The 17,261-nt window shown below is 46.6% G+C and overlaps 1 protein-coding gene across 3 annotated transcripts in view; it reads left to right on the forward strand.

The window, feature by feature from the left end:
• Window positions 1-16,823, forward strand: part of LOC135050225 (uncharacterized) — a 28,896-nt gene extending 12,073 nt beyond the window's left edge. The window contains exon 3 of one of the 3 annotated variants that reach the window (XM_063956515.1): window positions 14,878-16,823. In XM_063956515.1, coding sequence (XP_063812585.1) covers window positions 14,878-15,754 — 877 coding nt within the window. In that variant the 3' untranslated portion in view covers window positions 15,755-16,823. The remainder of the gene's footprint in view (window positions 1-14,877) is intronic. The other 2 variants (XM_063956513.1, XM_063956514.1) reach the window with 2 other exon arrangements.
• Window positions 16,824-17,261: the final 438 nt, after the last annotated feature.

Here is a 17,261-nt window from a genome sequence, read left to right on the forward strand (position 1 = left end):
ACGTCTAATGTTCCTGGGAATGATTCTGGACACGGCCCAGAAAAAAGTGTTTCTCCCGGAGGAGAAAGCCAGGGAGTTGTCTTCTCTAGTCAGAGACCTCCTAAAACCAAAACAGGTATCGGTGCATCACTGCACGCGGGTCCTGGGAAAGATGGTAGCTTCTTACGAAGCAATTCCATTCGGCAGGTTCCATGCCAGGATTTTTCAGTGGGACCTGTTGGACAAGTGGTCCGGATCGCATCTTCAGATGCATCGTTTAATAACCCTGTCTCCACGAACCAGGGTGTCTCTTCTGTGGTGGCTGCACAGTGCTCATCTTCTGGAGGGCCGCAGATTCGGCATACAGGACTGGGTCCTGGTGACCACGGATGCCAGCCTACGAGGCTGGGGGGCAGTCACAAAGGGAAGAAATTTCCAAGGACTATGGTCAAGTCAGGAGACTGCCCTTCACATAAATATTCTGGAACTAAGGGCCATTTACAATGCCCTAAGTCAAGCAAAATCCCTGCTCCTACACCAGCCGGTGCTGATCCAGTCAGACAACATCACGGCAGTCGCCCATGTGAATCGACAGGGCGGCACAAGAAGCAGGACGGCGATGGCAGAAGCCACAAAAATTCTCCGATGGGCGGAGAATCATGTACTAGCACTGTCAGCAGTGTTCATCCCGGGAGTGGACAACTGGGAAGCAGACTTTCTCAGCAGGCACGACCTCCACCCGGGAGAGTGGGGACTTCATCCAGAAGTCTTCCAAATGATTGTAAATCAATGGGGTCGTCCACAGGTGGACATGATGGCGTCCCGCCTAAACAAAAAACTAGAGAAGTATTGCGCCAGGTCAAGGGACCCTCAGGCGATAGCTGTGGACGCTCTAGTGACACCGTGGGTGTACCGGTCAGTTTATGTGTTCCCTCCTCTACCTCTCATACCAAAGGTATTGAGAATAATAAGAAAGCGAGGAGTAAACACAATTCTCGTGGTTCCGGATTGGCTGAGAAGAGCGTGGTACCCGGAACTTCAAGAGATGATCTCAGAGGACCCGTGGTCTCTGCCGCTCAGACAGGACCTGCTGCAGCAGGGCCCCTGTCTGTTCCAAGACTTACCGCGGCTACGTTTGACGGCATGGCGGTTGAACGCCGGATCCTGAAGGAAAAGGGCATTCCGGAGGAAGTCATTCCTACGCTTATTAAAGCCAGGAAAGATGTTGCGGCAAAGCATTATCACTGCATATGGCGGAAATATGTTGCATGGTGCGAGGCCAAAAAGGCCCCAACAGAGGAATTTCAACTAGGTCGATTTCTGCATTTCCTGCAAGCAGGAGTGAATATGGGCCTAAAACTGGGCTCCATTAAGGTATAGATCTCGGCTCTGTCGATTTTCTTTCAAAAAGAACTAGCTTCAGTACCTGAAGTTCAGACATTTGTGAAAGGAGTGCAGCATATTCAGCCCCCATTTGTGCCTCCTGTGGCACCTTGGGATCTCAACGTGATGTTGAGTTTCTTAAAATCACATTGGTTTGAGCCACTAAAAACCGTGGATCTGAAATATCTCACGTGGAAAGTGGTCATGTTAGTGGCCTTGGCTTCAGCCAGGCGAGTGTCAGAGTTGGCGGCTTTATCATGTAAAAGCCCTTATCTGATTTTCCATATGGATAGGGCAGAATTGAGGACTCGTCCCCAGTTTCTCCCTAAGGTGGTGTCAGCGTTTCACCTGAACCAGCCTATTGTGGTGCCTGCGGCTACTAAGGATTTGGAGGACTCCAAGTTGCTAGACGTTGTCAGGGCCCTGAAAATATATGTTTCCAGGACGGCTGGAGTCAGAAAATCTGACTCGCTGTTTATCCTGTATGCACCCAACAAGCTGGGTGCTCCTGCTTCTAAGCAGACTATTGCTCGTTGGATTTGTAGTACAATTCAGCTTGCACATACTGTGGCAGGCCTGCCACAGCCAAAATCTGTCAATGCCCATTCCACAAGGAAGGTGGGCTCATCTTGGGCGGCTGCCCGAGGGGTCTCGGCTTTACAACTTTGCCGAGCAGCTACTTGGTCAGGGGCAAACACGTTTGCAAAATTCTACAAATTTGATACCCTGGCTGAGGAGGACCTGGAGTTCTCTCATTCGGTGCTGCAGAGTCATCCGCACTCTCCCGCCCGTTTGGGAGCTTTGGTATAATCCCCATGGTCCTTACGGAGTTCCCAGCATCCACTAGGACGTTAGAGAAAATAAGAATTTACTCACCGGTAATTCTGTTTCTCGTAGTCCGTAGTGGATGCTGGGCGCCCATCCCAAGTGCGGTTTATCTGCAATACTTGTACATAGTTATTGTTAACTAAATCGGGTTATTTTTGAGCCATCTGTTGAGAGGCTCTATTGTTTCATACTGTTAACTGTGTTTCATATCACGAGTTGTACGGTGTGATTGGTGTGGCTGGTATGAGTCTTACCCGGGATTCAAAATCCTTCCTTATTGTGTACGCTCGTCCGGGCACAGTACCTAACTGAGGCTTGGAGGAGGGTCATAGTGGGAGGAGCCAGTGCACACCAGGTAGTCTAAGATCTTTCTAGAGTGCCCAGCCTCCTTCGGAGCCCGCTATTCCCCATGGTCCTTACGGAGTTCCCAGCATCCACTACGGACTACGAGAAACAGAATTACCGGTGAGTAAATTCTTATTATTTATTGTAAATTGCTGTGATAATATGTGGATGTACCCTAAATGCAATGTATATATATGATTGTGCCTGATATTAATCCATAGTCTGCAGGGATATTGCACGTGGGGACAGTTGGAGAGAAGTTTCTAGAGACTGTCACTCGCGACTGGAGAGCTGGAGCGTGCGGGCAAGGATAGTGACAGTTGAGAAGGGGAGAAAAAAAACAGCTGGGCTGATGCTGAGGAGGTGTGATGCAGACAGGAGCCCCGGAGAGATACGCGACGGAGAACGGGAAAATACCGGACTATATTCAGGGAGAACTGTATCTCGGCTGGCCGCAGGGAGGAAAAAGGAGAGCAGACTTACCCATATATGGCTGTCTAGAGCCCGGATCGCCGCAACAAGTCGGAGGGAGAGCAGCCGTGCACACGCCATACAGTCGAAGTAGAGAGGCAGGGCTGGATCTAGGGGGGGGCAAAGGGAGCGACCGCCCCCCCTAACACAGTCATAGCCACGCCCACTTTTGAGCAGAAGAGAGCTCTCCTGGGAGAGCCTTAGGCAGAACGATGTGCTGTAGCTTATACCACAGCAGCACAGGGGAGCCAGGAGAGCAAGGGTTACAGAGCATTTTCCCCTCACTTGCTGGTGTGTGGGTACTAGGGCTAATAAATACAATTACCCCATAGCACAGTCACATGTAGATAGAACAATCACAAAGCTCTATCTCAGTCTCACTCAAAAAGTTCAGTCAGAATTGAGAGAGGAGGAGTTAGGACTGCAGATGGGAGGAGTTGGGACTGTAGAGGGAGGAGTAAAGATTAAACAGTAAACCGCCCCCCCCTAAAGAAAAGTCTAGATCCGTCCCTGTAGAGAGGAGGTAGGCGGGCCGGAGCAATAGGGGGAGGCACCATCAGATCTGACCCGTCAGGAAGGGATAGGATCAGCCCAACTATTGCCGCCCAGCAGGAGGAGTTGGGGGAGGATCAGCCGATGTCATCGTCATCGCCTCCTACAGTATATAAACGTGAGTGATATGCCTAGTGCTACGAAGTCAGCCCTGAACTCAGTGTATATCTAGTTATTAAAGTAGATAGCATCTACACTTCAAGAGATATACAGGCTGTAGGTAATCAGTATACATGAACTGCACCAGTGGGACCGACTAGTGGATCTTGGTAAATAAAGCACTCAGAGACTGTTGGATTGCATATAGCACTGACGTTTATTATAACGCACCCGGATGCAATATAAACTGAACCTGCTGGTGTGTCAACCCTAGATTGTCAGTATCATTAACCTTTCTACTGCATATACCTCATTGACCTTAAACTACACCTCCGTACAAGCAAGCCGTAAAGTTGTTTTTAGAGGCTAATCAGCAGTATATCCAGATAAGGAGAGACAGTAATAGTGATTTGATACAGATAGTTAGTATCATCCTTCTCTGGAGCACAGGTAATAATATTGAGTCAGTGTATCACACTAGTAGTCACCTAAAATAAGGAAGAACTACAGTAATACTGTGCTGACTACTTCCTATCAACACCCCGTGGTAGTGGGAAGGAGATAGAGGTTCAACGGATGATATAGGTTGATACACCCCTGATGAATTGCCTTCAGAACATTACAGGTTAATGGCATATACTGATTGAAGACGATCAACAGTGCATACGGATGAGTTCAACTGTGGTTTATTGAATTAATACTGCGCACTTGATCTAGATGAAATATTGATCTGGATCCAATTCACACGCGGTTACTTGAAAATCTTACATTTGGGCCCTAACTGTGCACCAACGCAGTACTCGGGTCGACCAGTATTGGGGATAATTTTAATGGACTGCCAGAAAGACAATCTGGTAGGGGGAGTACATAGGTTGATAGTATTATTTGATGCATCACCTTCATTTTTACCGGTTTAATATTTTTTGGTAATGCATGCAAATAGTAGTTGTATTATACCGTAACTGTTGATACTTACAAGACAAATTGTGATGATAATACTTGTTGTTACATATTCATTGATGGATTAGTAAAACAAAACACGAGATACATAAGTTAGTCGAGTGTTAATTAATATCATTACATGTATTACTACTTACCAATACTATACCAGCGGACGGGAGTACTGTTGATCTTGTCACAGGAAGATCTGAAACCACAAAAGAAGAACAAGCAGTGAAGGTATGATAGTTATTACAATCGGAGTGAGTGTTAACAATAGCTAGTGTTCACAGGCTTTCCCAAGCAAGCCTAAATTAAACTCAAGCTTGGGTGGAGGCACTTATATATTGAAACGCTGAATAATATCATAATCCAAATTACCAACTTGAATAGGGTTACAAAGCCATGCAATCACTGTATCACACTCACAGGGGAGATGACTCCAACTGGCCAACTACTGTAGAACTACAAAGCCATGCATGCCAGTTTGGGAGGCAGCAACTGTTTTGGCGACCTCACCTCAGTGCCCAGATTAATTATCGGCCGCTGCTGCTTCCTCTCGCCCTGTCCTTCTCTGGTGGAGCTGCCGTGCAGGAAGGGGGAGGCCCTGAGGAACAGGGCCGGGGGCAGACATAGGCGTGTGTGAACGGCCACCCCGCCCCATTCATAAGTCTTCTATTTGCTTGGTGGTACTGGTGAGCAGGGACCTGCAGCGAGGGTTCTGGGACCCGGCAGAAGGTAGCCCCTTAGTGCTGAGAGGAAGGAGGGGAGGCAAAATACCCATCTCTGCACCCTCTCAGATTTTGCACCTGGAGCGCATGTCCCCTTAGGCCCCCCCAGTTGCGGCCATGCTTTCTGTCACTGTTACCTTTTAATTAAAATGTTGTATGTGCACCTATAGACTGTATGTTATCCCCATGTTTGCTTGCTTGGGTTTCCTCTGGGGGGTGTAGTATGGCTGGCCGCCGGTCAGCTTACCGACGCCGGATCCCGGCAGCATACAGACGCCTACGGTCGCCACGGGTTCTATTCCCACTCTATGGGTGTCGTGGACACCCACGAGTGGAAATAGTCCCTGTTGGTCGGCATGCCGACCATCAGGATAGTGAGGGGTCTGGATGGTGGTGGAGGTCATGTGACTGTCGGTCTCCCGACCGCCGGTCACATGAATACCACCCCCTCTGGGTACTCCTTCCTCCCATACTCCTGACTGAAATTAGCATCGGTGTGTGTTGTATTTGTGTGCTAGCTAAACTAGATTACAGAGCACAGTAGGACAGGGATTTATGTGCTTTAGTGACATTCTCTGACTACATACTTCAGAATATATTGCAACAAAATAAAGAATGGAAAGTAATAATAATTGACACAGTGTTGCCAGCCATTTTGTAGTGTGGGTGGCGGCAGGGCCGTAGCTAGGTGTGTGTGGAGGGGACAGCGCACATAGCGCTGCAGGGTAGGGGGCGCTGTTGGAAGCACTTGTCAGTTATCTGTTTTAATTACTTTCACTTGTAGCTTCTCCCCTTTTTAAAGCCCAGCAACTCCTGATTGCCCCTGTCTCCTACCCCCACCCCTTCCATCGCTAATTCCTATACAACATTCATGAACTTAACTTGATAGCTCTTTGTTATTCAGTCACACTGTCCTTTATTACATTTCAAGATGATGACATACCCTGGATTCAAACCCATTGCCTGTGGCATTGCAGTCAGGCAATCTATTCATGGAGTTATCTGCCCTTACATAGTTTAAGCTAGAGGATTCTAACTATTTGAAGGTTACCTTGTACTTTTGTGAAAAAATGTTCAGCATTGTAGCTGAGCAGATCTATGTAGTGTGTGGCTGGAAGAGATTGGATGTGTGGCTGCACACTACATAGATCTGCTCAGCTGCAATGCTGATTGTTTTTTTACAAAGTACAAGTAGGTTCATATTGTACTGACTCATAGTTTCTATGCAGGATCAAATAGACCAAATGAGTAAGGTGTTTGACTGGAATGCGACAGGTTATAGTTTTGCTCCTGGATATGGCAGTATATTGAAATGTGTAATTTAATAAAGGGTATTTGTAACTGAATAGCAACAAGCTCTCAAGTTAAATGCACAAATGTGGTATAAATGTCCCTACTGGAAAGGGGGGGGGGGAGGCGCAATTCTCTTTATGGTACAGGGCACCAATAAGTCTAGGTTCGGCTCTAGGTGGCGGATCCACCACCATATAGTGCTGAACCAATATTCAGCCTATCAAACTAGAATCTGCAGCTTGTCGCTAGTTGTTAGTGAACCAATTGTCTGGATGTAGGGTTACACCCAAACATGGCTGCCTCCACTATGTGTAGGCATCAGGTAAACTATAAAGGGGAACTTTACCTTTATGAACATTCTTACAGGCAGACTTGTTTAGTTTTGTTGCAGATCTACAGTGTAAATATGACCGCTCGGATTTCAGCTTACCTGTTTATGTATCCTAAGGTAAAAGATTGCGCACATTTGCCTGGAAGATAAAATCAACTGTAGACAGCATTTCCCATATAAGGGGCAATTCAATTAATTTGCGATACTAATAATGTGCAGTAGGAAACACAGGGGAACATTCAGAAAGGGCAGGCACAACATTGCTTCTTAAGAAAAGAGTATATCGGGGGCGTGGTCTGGGGTCTGAAGGAGGCAGACGTGCTTGAAGAGAGCTCCTTAGACCCATAGCCCAAACTACCTATTCCCTTTGTATCTGCGCCTCCTAGGCCGCCCTAATTCATCTGCTGCCCTCCTGGTGCCCCCCGGCTGAGACCCCTGAGGTACCGCGGAATCGGGGAGCAGTTTTAACTGCTCCCGCGGATTGCGGCCTGCGGGGTTGGAAGAAGCCGGGACCTCGATTTTGGACAGTAGGCCGGGAACGGCTCCGGGACCCGCTGCTCGGGCCGTGAACATCAAACGGAGCTCTAAAGACTCACCGGCCGCTTGCCGCGGCTAGTTGTTTCCTCCCTGCTCTCAGCTCCCACCGTGACAGGGACCTGGCAACTCGTCAGACGGAACGACGAGAGAAGACGCCCGGCGGCCATCTTAAGTTCAATGAAAGGTACTGTACTGTGCTTTCACTGCAGCTACAGCACCCGTGTATAAAGGAAAGAGGGGGGACCCACAAGGCTGGGCCATATAGGCTTGGTCACATTATAAAATATTATAAAAACAGTCACAGTACTCCCCCCACCCATTCATCCATCCACCCATCCATTTAATAATCTCTCTATATTTGCTGGCTGACTCCCTACTCCGTGGCCTGGGGTCCTGTAACTACACCCCGATCGGGCCATATCAGAGGCACCACCACTACAAGTGAAATAATGGGCCCTTAGCCTCGTGCATGCCTGCCTGATGCTACCCTAAGACCACGAGGGGGGTTCTTGCACGATGACGGCCCTCATGCTACATAGTACCGAGGAAATGTGAAAGTGTAATTCTAAACTGTTTTATCTAAAGACCGATCTCATGGTGAAAGGGATAAAGAAAAAAAAGAAGGCCAAGACTAAGCCGGACGAGATCCCATCCCCCGCGAATCGACGTTCATTAGATCTACGTCAGTTCCTAACTTCTCCAACCTCGACCCCCTCTGCTCCTTCTAACGTCCCGACCTTCTCGAGTGTACACGACCCGGTGGACGACATGGCCTCCCCTGGGACTCCGGAGCCTTCACAGGCCCTCTCCCTATCTGCGGAGATAAGTGAAATATTGTCTCATGTACGATCACTTCCTACGAAACAAGACTTCTCGGCCTTGGAGACCCGTCTACTATCCACCATCACTCAGGAAGTGACAGCGCTCCGACAAGATATGTCTCAAATCGCGACTCGAGTTGATGTCCTAGAACGCCATGAATCGTCTACTGTGGACTCTTTGACTAAATTTCGGGAAGTGCTATCCCACCAACGGGACGATATCTCTTTCTTAAAGTCGCGCATTGAGGACATGGATAATCGCGGCCGGCGAAATAATATTAGAGTCAGGGGCCTGCCGGAGAGCGTCCAGCAAACAAACCTGGTAGACGCCTTATCCAAGATATTTGGGGAACTTATTGACCTGGACCCGAACAAGGACATTATGTTCGATAGAGCTCACAGAGCCCTTCGTCCTCGAGGCTTGCCCTCCGACAGACCACGGGACGTGATTTGTAGGCTCCACTATTACGCCCAAAAAGAGGAAATAATGAAGTCGGCCCGTCAACTAGACAGCATTGAATTTCAAGGCGACAAGATTCAGATATTCCCTGACCTTGCCTGGTCAACCTTACAACAACGTCGCGCCTTGAAACCTCTTACAGACTCTCTCAGGAAGCTCGAGCTGAAATACAGATGGGGCTTTCCATTCTCCCTCCAGGTCTCTCATGGCGGCAAAATTGCGAGTCTTTCTAGACCGTCGGACTTACAGGCTTTCTTCACGATTCTGGGTATCCCCCCGGTTCCGGTTCCTGACTGGGACGCCTTTCACCACCTTCCGGACTTACCTATTGTACTCCCTCCAGACGACGCGTGGCAGCAGGTTCGCACCCCGCGGATGCGGGGATCCACTCCTGGCCCACGACTTTCGAAGCCTCCTTGAATGAGATGCCTCGTCCCGAGTGGATGTAAACTTGCTTGTTGAATATGTTATACATTGAGTTTTTCTCTTTCTTCATAGTGCAATGTGTTGCTCACCAATGTGATCGGTTTTTGTTTATATTTTCTTTTTTCCCTTTTTATTTTTTGTTGTTTTTGTTTATGTAGATGGATAACAGTGTACAGACACTAAAGTCTACTGAAACCCGGCTTGATAACTTGAGGTTCGTCTGTACGCTCTTATGCCAATATATATACTTATATATTTGTATGCTCTATTTTTCATGTTTCACATATGCCTAGTGCATACCTCGGTAATACCGTATATTTAACGAGTTTCTATTTTGGGAGTGGTCGCTGTCCTGAACCCCCCGCAGGACCCCAATATGCTGCATCCCCTGTTTCTTTGGACCGGGAGTCGGCAGGATTCCGCTCCTGTCCTTTTTGCAGCAGTTTTGGTAGTAATACCACTTTTGTTTAATGTTAAAGTACTTTTTGGCGGAGATTTTCCCGCCGCAGCTTTTTCTTTCTATTTCTTTGCTCTTCCTTTTTTCCTATCTCCCCCCCCCTGTTGTTATTTTTCCCTCACCTCTCCCAGGGTCTGCCGAAGAGAAGACTATCGTGAAACGATTGGATCTGACTGATAATGGGGGTGAGTGATCTACACGTAACTACCCTTAACGTCAAAGGGCTGAATGTCCCTGAAAAAAGGTCTAAACTTCTTAAATGGCTTAGAGACGAGAAAATAGACGTTGCTTTTATTCAGGAAACACACTTCAAGATGGGACACGCACCGTCCCTAAAATGTCACTACTATCCGCATGTTTTCCTGTCCAATAATTCGGCTGGTAAGACACTGGGTGTAGCCATCCTGCTTGCCCGCCATCTGCCTGTCCTCAATGTAGCCTCCCACAGAATAGCTGAAGGTAGGGGGTTGTTGGTGAAATGCGACATACATGGCCAACGTTTCTCTTTTTTAAATGTATATGCCCCTAACGCTAAACAACCCTCCTTTTTATCCTCAGTTCTAGAAGACGCGGAACCTCTATTGGAGGGGGTGGTAGTGATGGGCGGTGATCTGAATTGGACCATGGATCCTCGCCAGGACAATTCTAAAAATATCTCCTGCAAGCCAGAGAGGGAGCATAGGGGAATGAGACGTACTCTGCTCGACCACCAGCTGATCGACACTTGGAGATTGACACACCCCACTGATATAGATTACACCTATTTCTCACATCCACACCAGACATATTCCAGGATTGATTATTTATTTTTGAGTCACCGACACTTACACCTTCTGTCTGATGCCTCTATAGGACAGATTGTATGGTCCGATCATGCCCCAGTCAACCTCACCATACGCTTACCTCCCAACGCACATCGCCAATGGTCCTGGCGTTTCAACGACACTTTCTTACAAGATGCAGACTGTAAGTCCCGAATTGATAACGCTCTGGACTCTTATATTTGTACCAATGACTTAGATGACATCTCCAAAGTCTCAGTATGGGAAGCACACAAATGTGTCATCAGAGGGGTTTGTGTTCAAATAGGATCCTTTCGCAAAAAGCAGAGGGAGAAACTCGGAGAGGATTTACTGTCTAAAATACAATCTCTAGAGCTTCTACATAAAAAATCCCAAACCCCACAACACTACGCCGATCTCGAAACTGCTAGGGCAGCTCTGAATAAGTTACTCTCAGATAGAGTCAAGTTTTCTTATCGGAAGTGCCGTAGCAGATACTATCAATGGGGCAACAAGCCTGGAAAATTACTGGCCAAAGCACTTAGAGAACAACGTACTCTTACTTTCATTCATACAATTAAAGACAATCATGGCCAACCCCAACACCAGACATCTCACATAGCCAGAGCCTTCAGGACATATTACTCTACTCTGTATAACCTCTCCGGCCCAACCGGCAGAATTGACAGGTCGTCCCATCAAAAAGCCATAGCTGACTATTTAAGGACCTTACATTTCCCCACACTGACCGCAACAGAAGTAGAAGATCTAGACGCCCCTTTTTCTGCTGAGGAGGTTCAGAGAGTTATCGAATCCTCTCCTAATGGCAAGAGTCCCGGCCCCGACGGATATACTATTGCCTACTACAAAGCTTTTAAAGAGAAATTAATCCCCATACTCACAAGAGCCTTTAACACTATATCTGATCAATCGCCCTTCTCCCCACAATCTCTCGAAGCCCATATTGCAGTTTTACCCAAAGAGGGTAAAGACCCCAGTCTTTGCTCCAGCTACCGCCCAATCTCCCTATTAAATATTGATATAAAGCTTTTCGCTAAATTGATTGCAAACCGCCTTAAACTACTGTTGCCTGGCTTGATACATGGAGATCAAGCTGGGTTTGTTTTAGGCCGAGAAGCCAGGGACAATACCTCCAAAGTGCTCAGCATGATTCACTATGCAGGCCAGTTCTCATCCCCATCTATCCTACTGTCAACCGATGCAGAAAAAGCTTTTGACAGAGTGGACTGGGATTTTATGTCCGGAATATTGAGGCATCTGGGACTTGGTAGCATCTGTCTCCACAGAATCCTATCCCTCTATACCTCCCCATCCGCCAAAATTAGGATTAATGGCTCCCTTTCTGACTCCTTTCCAATTTTCAACGGTACGCGACAGGGATGCCCGCTATCCCCATTGCTCTTTGTCCTTTGCATGGAAACACTAGCCCGAAGCATTAGGGCTAACCCAAATATTTCGGGCTTGTTAGTAAGGGGGACCGAATACAAACTGGCATTATATGCCGATGATCTACTCGCAATAATCACGAATCCGGTCACCTCTCTGCCAAACTTAATGGTGGAGTTTGAGAAGTTTGGAGCCCTCTCTAACTTCAAAATAAATTATTCCAAATCTATTGCCATGAACTTAACTACACCTCCTGCTATAGTAGAAAGCCTGAAACAAGCCTTCCCCTTCACCTGGCATGATCATAAATTAAAATATTTGGGGGTGTTACTGACCAATGACTTATCCAAAGTGTTCTCCCTAAATTTTAAACCCTTATTATCTAGGCTTCGTTTAGACTTCCTGTTATGGAAAAAGCTGAGACTGTCCTGGTTCGGAAGGATCAACGTAGTTAAAATGAATGCCCTCCCCAGGATTTTATTCTTTCTCCAGACCCTTCCGATACACATCCCCCTGCTATGGCTTCGAGATGTCCAGAGGCTTATCCGTACATTTGTATGGGGTGGTAATACACCTAGATTTAAACATGATATTTTGTTCAGGAGAAAACATCAAGGGGGGCAACAACTCCCACATATCCCTAACTATTACCACGCAGTACACCTGAATAGGATACTGGAATGGACACGTGCCAAGGATCGCAAACAATGGGTCCTCCTAGAGGAGGGCTGTCTCCCATATTACATAGAAATTGCACCTTGGCTTCCTACCCTCCCGAAGGTGTCACACCCCACGGTCTCTCCCACGCTCAGATTATGGGCCAAGCTGAGATCCCAGAGTTATATATCTTCCAAATGGTCCCTCTTTTCTCTATAACTCCGAATTTGCCCCTGGCCTTCAAGGGACTGCTTTCGCCCCATGGGCAGAAGCTGGGATCTTCAGAGTCGGTCAGCTGGTGAGCTCGGGTAGGGTGCGCTCTTTTTCAGATGTTCAATCCTCTTGGAACTTACACAGTGCTGAGTTTTGGAGGTTCCTACAGGTCCACCATTTTATATCATCTCCCAAGAACTTCTCTGACGTAACTAGGGACCTCACTGAATTTGAGAGACTATGTATCTCCCCCAGTTCACCCACACATACTATTTCACAAATTTATACGTTGATTATGGAAAATTTCTTCCCACAACCTCCTACCTTCTTGGCTTCCTGGGAAAGGGAATTGTCGGGGCTACCTACTCAAATTAACTGGGAATCCGTGTTTAAGAATGCTCAGGCGAGTTCTTTATGCATTTCGACACTAGAGACCCTTTATAAACTAATATATAGGTGGTATAGGACCCCTCGTGTTCTCAATAGAATGTTTCCCTCTCTTTCGAATATGTGTTGGAGATGCAAAAATGCCCCAGGGAGTTTTATACATATTTGGTGGGATTGCCCTCTTATAACCCCATTCTGGGCAGAAGTATTTAAATGCACCGAACAGATAGTAGGTGACGAAATCCCGAGAGACCCAGATTTCTGGCTCCTTAATCACACCCCCGCAGGATCACACTCCTACAAACATTCCCTGTTAAGACACCTTTGCAACGCTGCTAAAGCGGTGATCCCAATTCTTTGGAGATCTACCTCTCCACCCTCAATTAAAATGTGGTTCACAAATATTGATCACTTCTTGGACATGGAAGACCTGGTTTCCTTCTCATCTGGGAAAACAGTTAACTTCATAGCTATTTGGTTTCCCTGGTACGACTTTAAAGACACATCGCAGTATAGGTCCTATATTGCGACATAACCCCCCTCATGTTGGTAAACGGGCCCATATTCATATCTGTATCATTATTTATACCCATACCCATATTCCGACAATGTTGTTTCTGTACTGTGGCCCAGACTCAGGATTGGTGGAGATCGCCCATACGCTCCCCAAATAGTCTGCCCGCCCCATGCAGACCGTCACACCTGACCCTGCCCACCCTAATCTTCCCTTGCTTATCCTCTTTTCCTCTTCTCTTCTCTCTTTTTTTTTTCCTCTTTCCCATTTATTGATGCTATTTTGATATTATGCTCTTCCCTTATAAGCTTTAATGATGACAGAAATGCAGACAGATATTCTTCGGCTAAGGGCGCTCTATGTGTGGTGTACTGATGGATATATGCTACGCGATATTTTTGTATGCCCTCCTTTTGTTTTTTGAAAATGTTTCTGTAATGTTTTTGAATACTGCTTTGACTAATAAAAACAGTTTACACAAAAAAGAAAAGAGTATATCCACTGTGCTGCCAATAGCTGCTGGTATAGGGGTGTCAGACCGTGGAAATTTAATATTACAAGAAAATAAATAGTATACCAGCGCAGTTGCTTGTTTTATCTCATCAAATACAATTTAAAAATAGACGGATAGGATCATAAAATATAACAATTTATTAAAACATTAAAATAATACTCCAACAACACTGTCTCTATTATTATCACCACCACTGATAGCAGTGCACTAACAGCAGGACTAATAATCTCACAATAGTTTCTCAACCAGTTCGTTCAATAGGATGTTGCCCACATGAGGATAACTCATGGCAGTCTCTTGGCAGATGTAGACACGTTGACGAGCATTGAGGGTCCCACTTTTAAATCTGTAGGTATCCATAAACTGGTATAGAAGGAGATAAGGCTCAGTCCAAAAAGTTAAATGTGTCTAAAAGAAAATTCCGGTGGATGGTGACTGGAGACAGGAGACCCAAGCTTGACGCGTTTCTCCTGGGAAAACGCGTCAAGCATCTACTATGCCGCACCCCCCAGAGGGGTAAAATTAGCTATGTTTCTCTCCTGCAGCCATCGTACATCACAGTTAATTGAATTGCCCCCTACATTTGACCTTTCATCTTTTTGGTATTTTCTATCCTGAACGTGCTGGATGTTATGGAGACATTCATACACCAGCATACTGTTTGTGCAAAAACGGAGAAAAAAAATACTTGTTGTGTACAAAGTTATTGTCTCTTTCAGCAATTGAGCCTGTCTTCTGTTTATTTTTCCAGATACCTGGCCACAGGTCACAGTTTCACCTCTCTGCACTTCCGGTTTCTCATTGGCAAAGCCACCATCAGGTTAATCGTACGGGAGACCTGCAAAGCTATATGTGACACGTTGCTTAATGTCTTCATGCCAGAGCCGACTGTTGAGACCTGGAAGAAAATAGCCGGGGATTTCTACACCACCACCAGCTTTCCGAACTGTATCGGAGCTTTAGATGCAAAAGACATTCGAATGAAGATGCCACCCAACAGCGGGGCAAAGCACTGGGATTCCAGTAAACACTCTCTTGTACTGCTGGCCTTAGTTGACAGCAACTACAACTTTATTGCAATTGATGTTGGAGCGTATGGAACTACCGGATGCTGTAGTATTTTTAAGAAGTCTACCTTGGGTCGCAAGATGAAAGATGGCAAACTACACTTGCCAGGATACAGTGTCTTGCCCAACACAAACGGTCCACCCATGCCGTTTGTCTTTGTTGCCGATGAAGCTTTTGGACTTTCCGAGAACATTCTGAGACCCTACCCCACCCGAAATATCACTCCCATAAGGAAGGTCTTCAACTACAGGCTGGTTAGGGCAAGACGAGCGATAGATAGCGCCTTCGGAATACTGGCCAACAAGTGGCGAGTCTTCTATGCCCCTATTCAGTTGGAATCCAATTTTGTTGAAGGCATTATCAAGGCAGCCTGCGTTCTGCATAACTTGGTGCTGTCAAGAGATGGCTTTGTATTTGACCATATCCTGAGTAACCCTTTACATGATGTATCATGGAGCACGGTTCGGGGACCCGTCAGTGGTATGCTAGTCAGAAATTCTTTTGCAAGCTATTTTGTTTCGCCTGAAGGAGAGATACCTTGGCAAAACGAAAAAATATAAAGCAAACAAGAAAAAACAACTTTACCTGACAAACTATTCCCATTTCTCTATGGATACCAATACAGCTAGACTACTTATTGCAATAACTGTGTGTGTGGTTAATGTAAATACACACGTATCTTCGTAAGATTACTGAGAGACATACCAAACTGTGCTAGAAGCACCACAGCAGAAAGCGACACCCCAGACAGGAAAGAAGAACTGCACGGGTTTTGAAAGGTGCAGGGTGCTAGAATGAACACTAAATAAAGATCCCCCAAAAGGGGTAGCTTTACTAAAACGTCTAGTCAGAGCAACCATAGCAACTATTCACATTCCAGTTATTATTTTCTAGAATGTACCGGATAAATGTTAGCTAGAATCTGATTGGATGCTTGCTAGAAGTTTTAGTAAATCTACTCCTAAGTAGATTGTAAAAATGTCTGTATATGGTGGATGTGTCTGACAGTTGTAGCAGTCTAGTAAATGGTCATTGCTTTAATTACAAACATTACAGGAATAAGGCCTTATATGAATCCAGTTTTATTCCTTCTAGGCAGCCCCCTTAGGACACACTGACAATTGTATGGTTAATCAGTTATTGGACATAGGGCCTGGTCTGAGTCGCCGAAGCAGCATCTATTGACGGACGCCTGTCTGTGATTTTATACAAACTCCTCCCCTCGTACATCCGTGCGGCCAAATGTGCAAGGACTGAGACTTTTCGGGGGAAAAATCATCATCGGGGACCATTGATAATTAAGTATGCAACTCGCCGCGAGATTTGGCGCTGGATACTTAACTACCAAAGAAATTTAGTCTTACTTTGGTACGACGAGCAGCTACTCCGAGGGGTAGCTGTCCCTGCGATCCCTAACACTGCAACCGTAGTAACCATGATCCTTACCTCTGCCGACCCGTCCTACTATGCATGTGTTATCTGAGCTCAGATAAGAGGCCTATTTGGTGGTCGAAACATGTTTTATCTAACATTTTTCCAACAGTTGCTAGGTCTACTATCCTGGTAGACATCTATTGGGAACCTGCTAGCGTACATGTTTCTGCTGCGGGGTACACTGGGCTCCACAAGGAAAGACATAGGGGGTGTAGAGTAGGATCTTGATCCAAGGCACCAACAGGCTCAAAAGCTTTGACTGTTCCCAGAATGCATTGCGCCGCCTCCTCTATAACCCCGCCTCCCTGCACAGGAGCTCAGTTTTGTAGTTGGTGCCGCAGATAGCAGGCACATAACAGAGGGGCTGCTCCTGGCAGCCCTAAGAAGAGCTTTTTGAGAAGAAAAGTGAAGACTTCAAGGGCTGCAGCAGTGTGTACAGGTCTAGTGACATTCACTGCTGCAGCTCCATCTCTCCCCAGCGGCGCTGTACACTCCCGAGCCCTGGTTGCCGGGTAACTACAGCAGGAGGCTCCGGTTTTCTTCTAACGTCAGGCACACACGACGGGGGCTCTCCGGGATTGCGTGGCCGCGCTTCAGGAGGTGGTGAGTGGGTCCCGCTCACGGGACCCGTAC

The sequence above is a fragment of the Pseudophryne corroboree genome, chromosome 2 (assembly GCF_028390025.1).
Source record: "Pseudophryne corroboree isolate aPseCor3 chromosome 2, aPseCor3.hap2, whole genome shotgun sequence".
In the NCBI taxonomy this organism is placed as follows: domain Eukaryota; kingdom Metazoa; phylum Chordata; class Amphibia; order Anura; family Myobatrachidae; genus Pseudophryne; species Pseudophryne corroboree.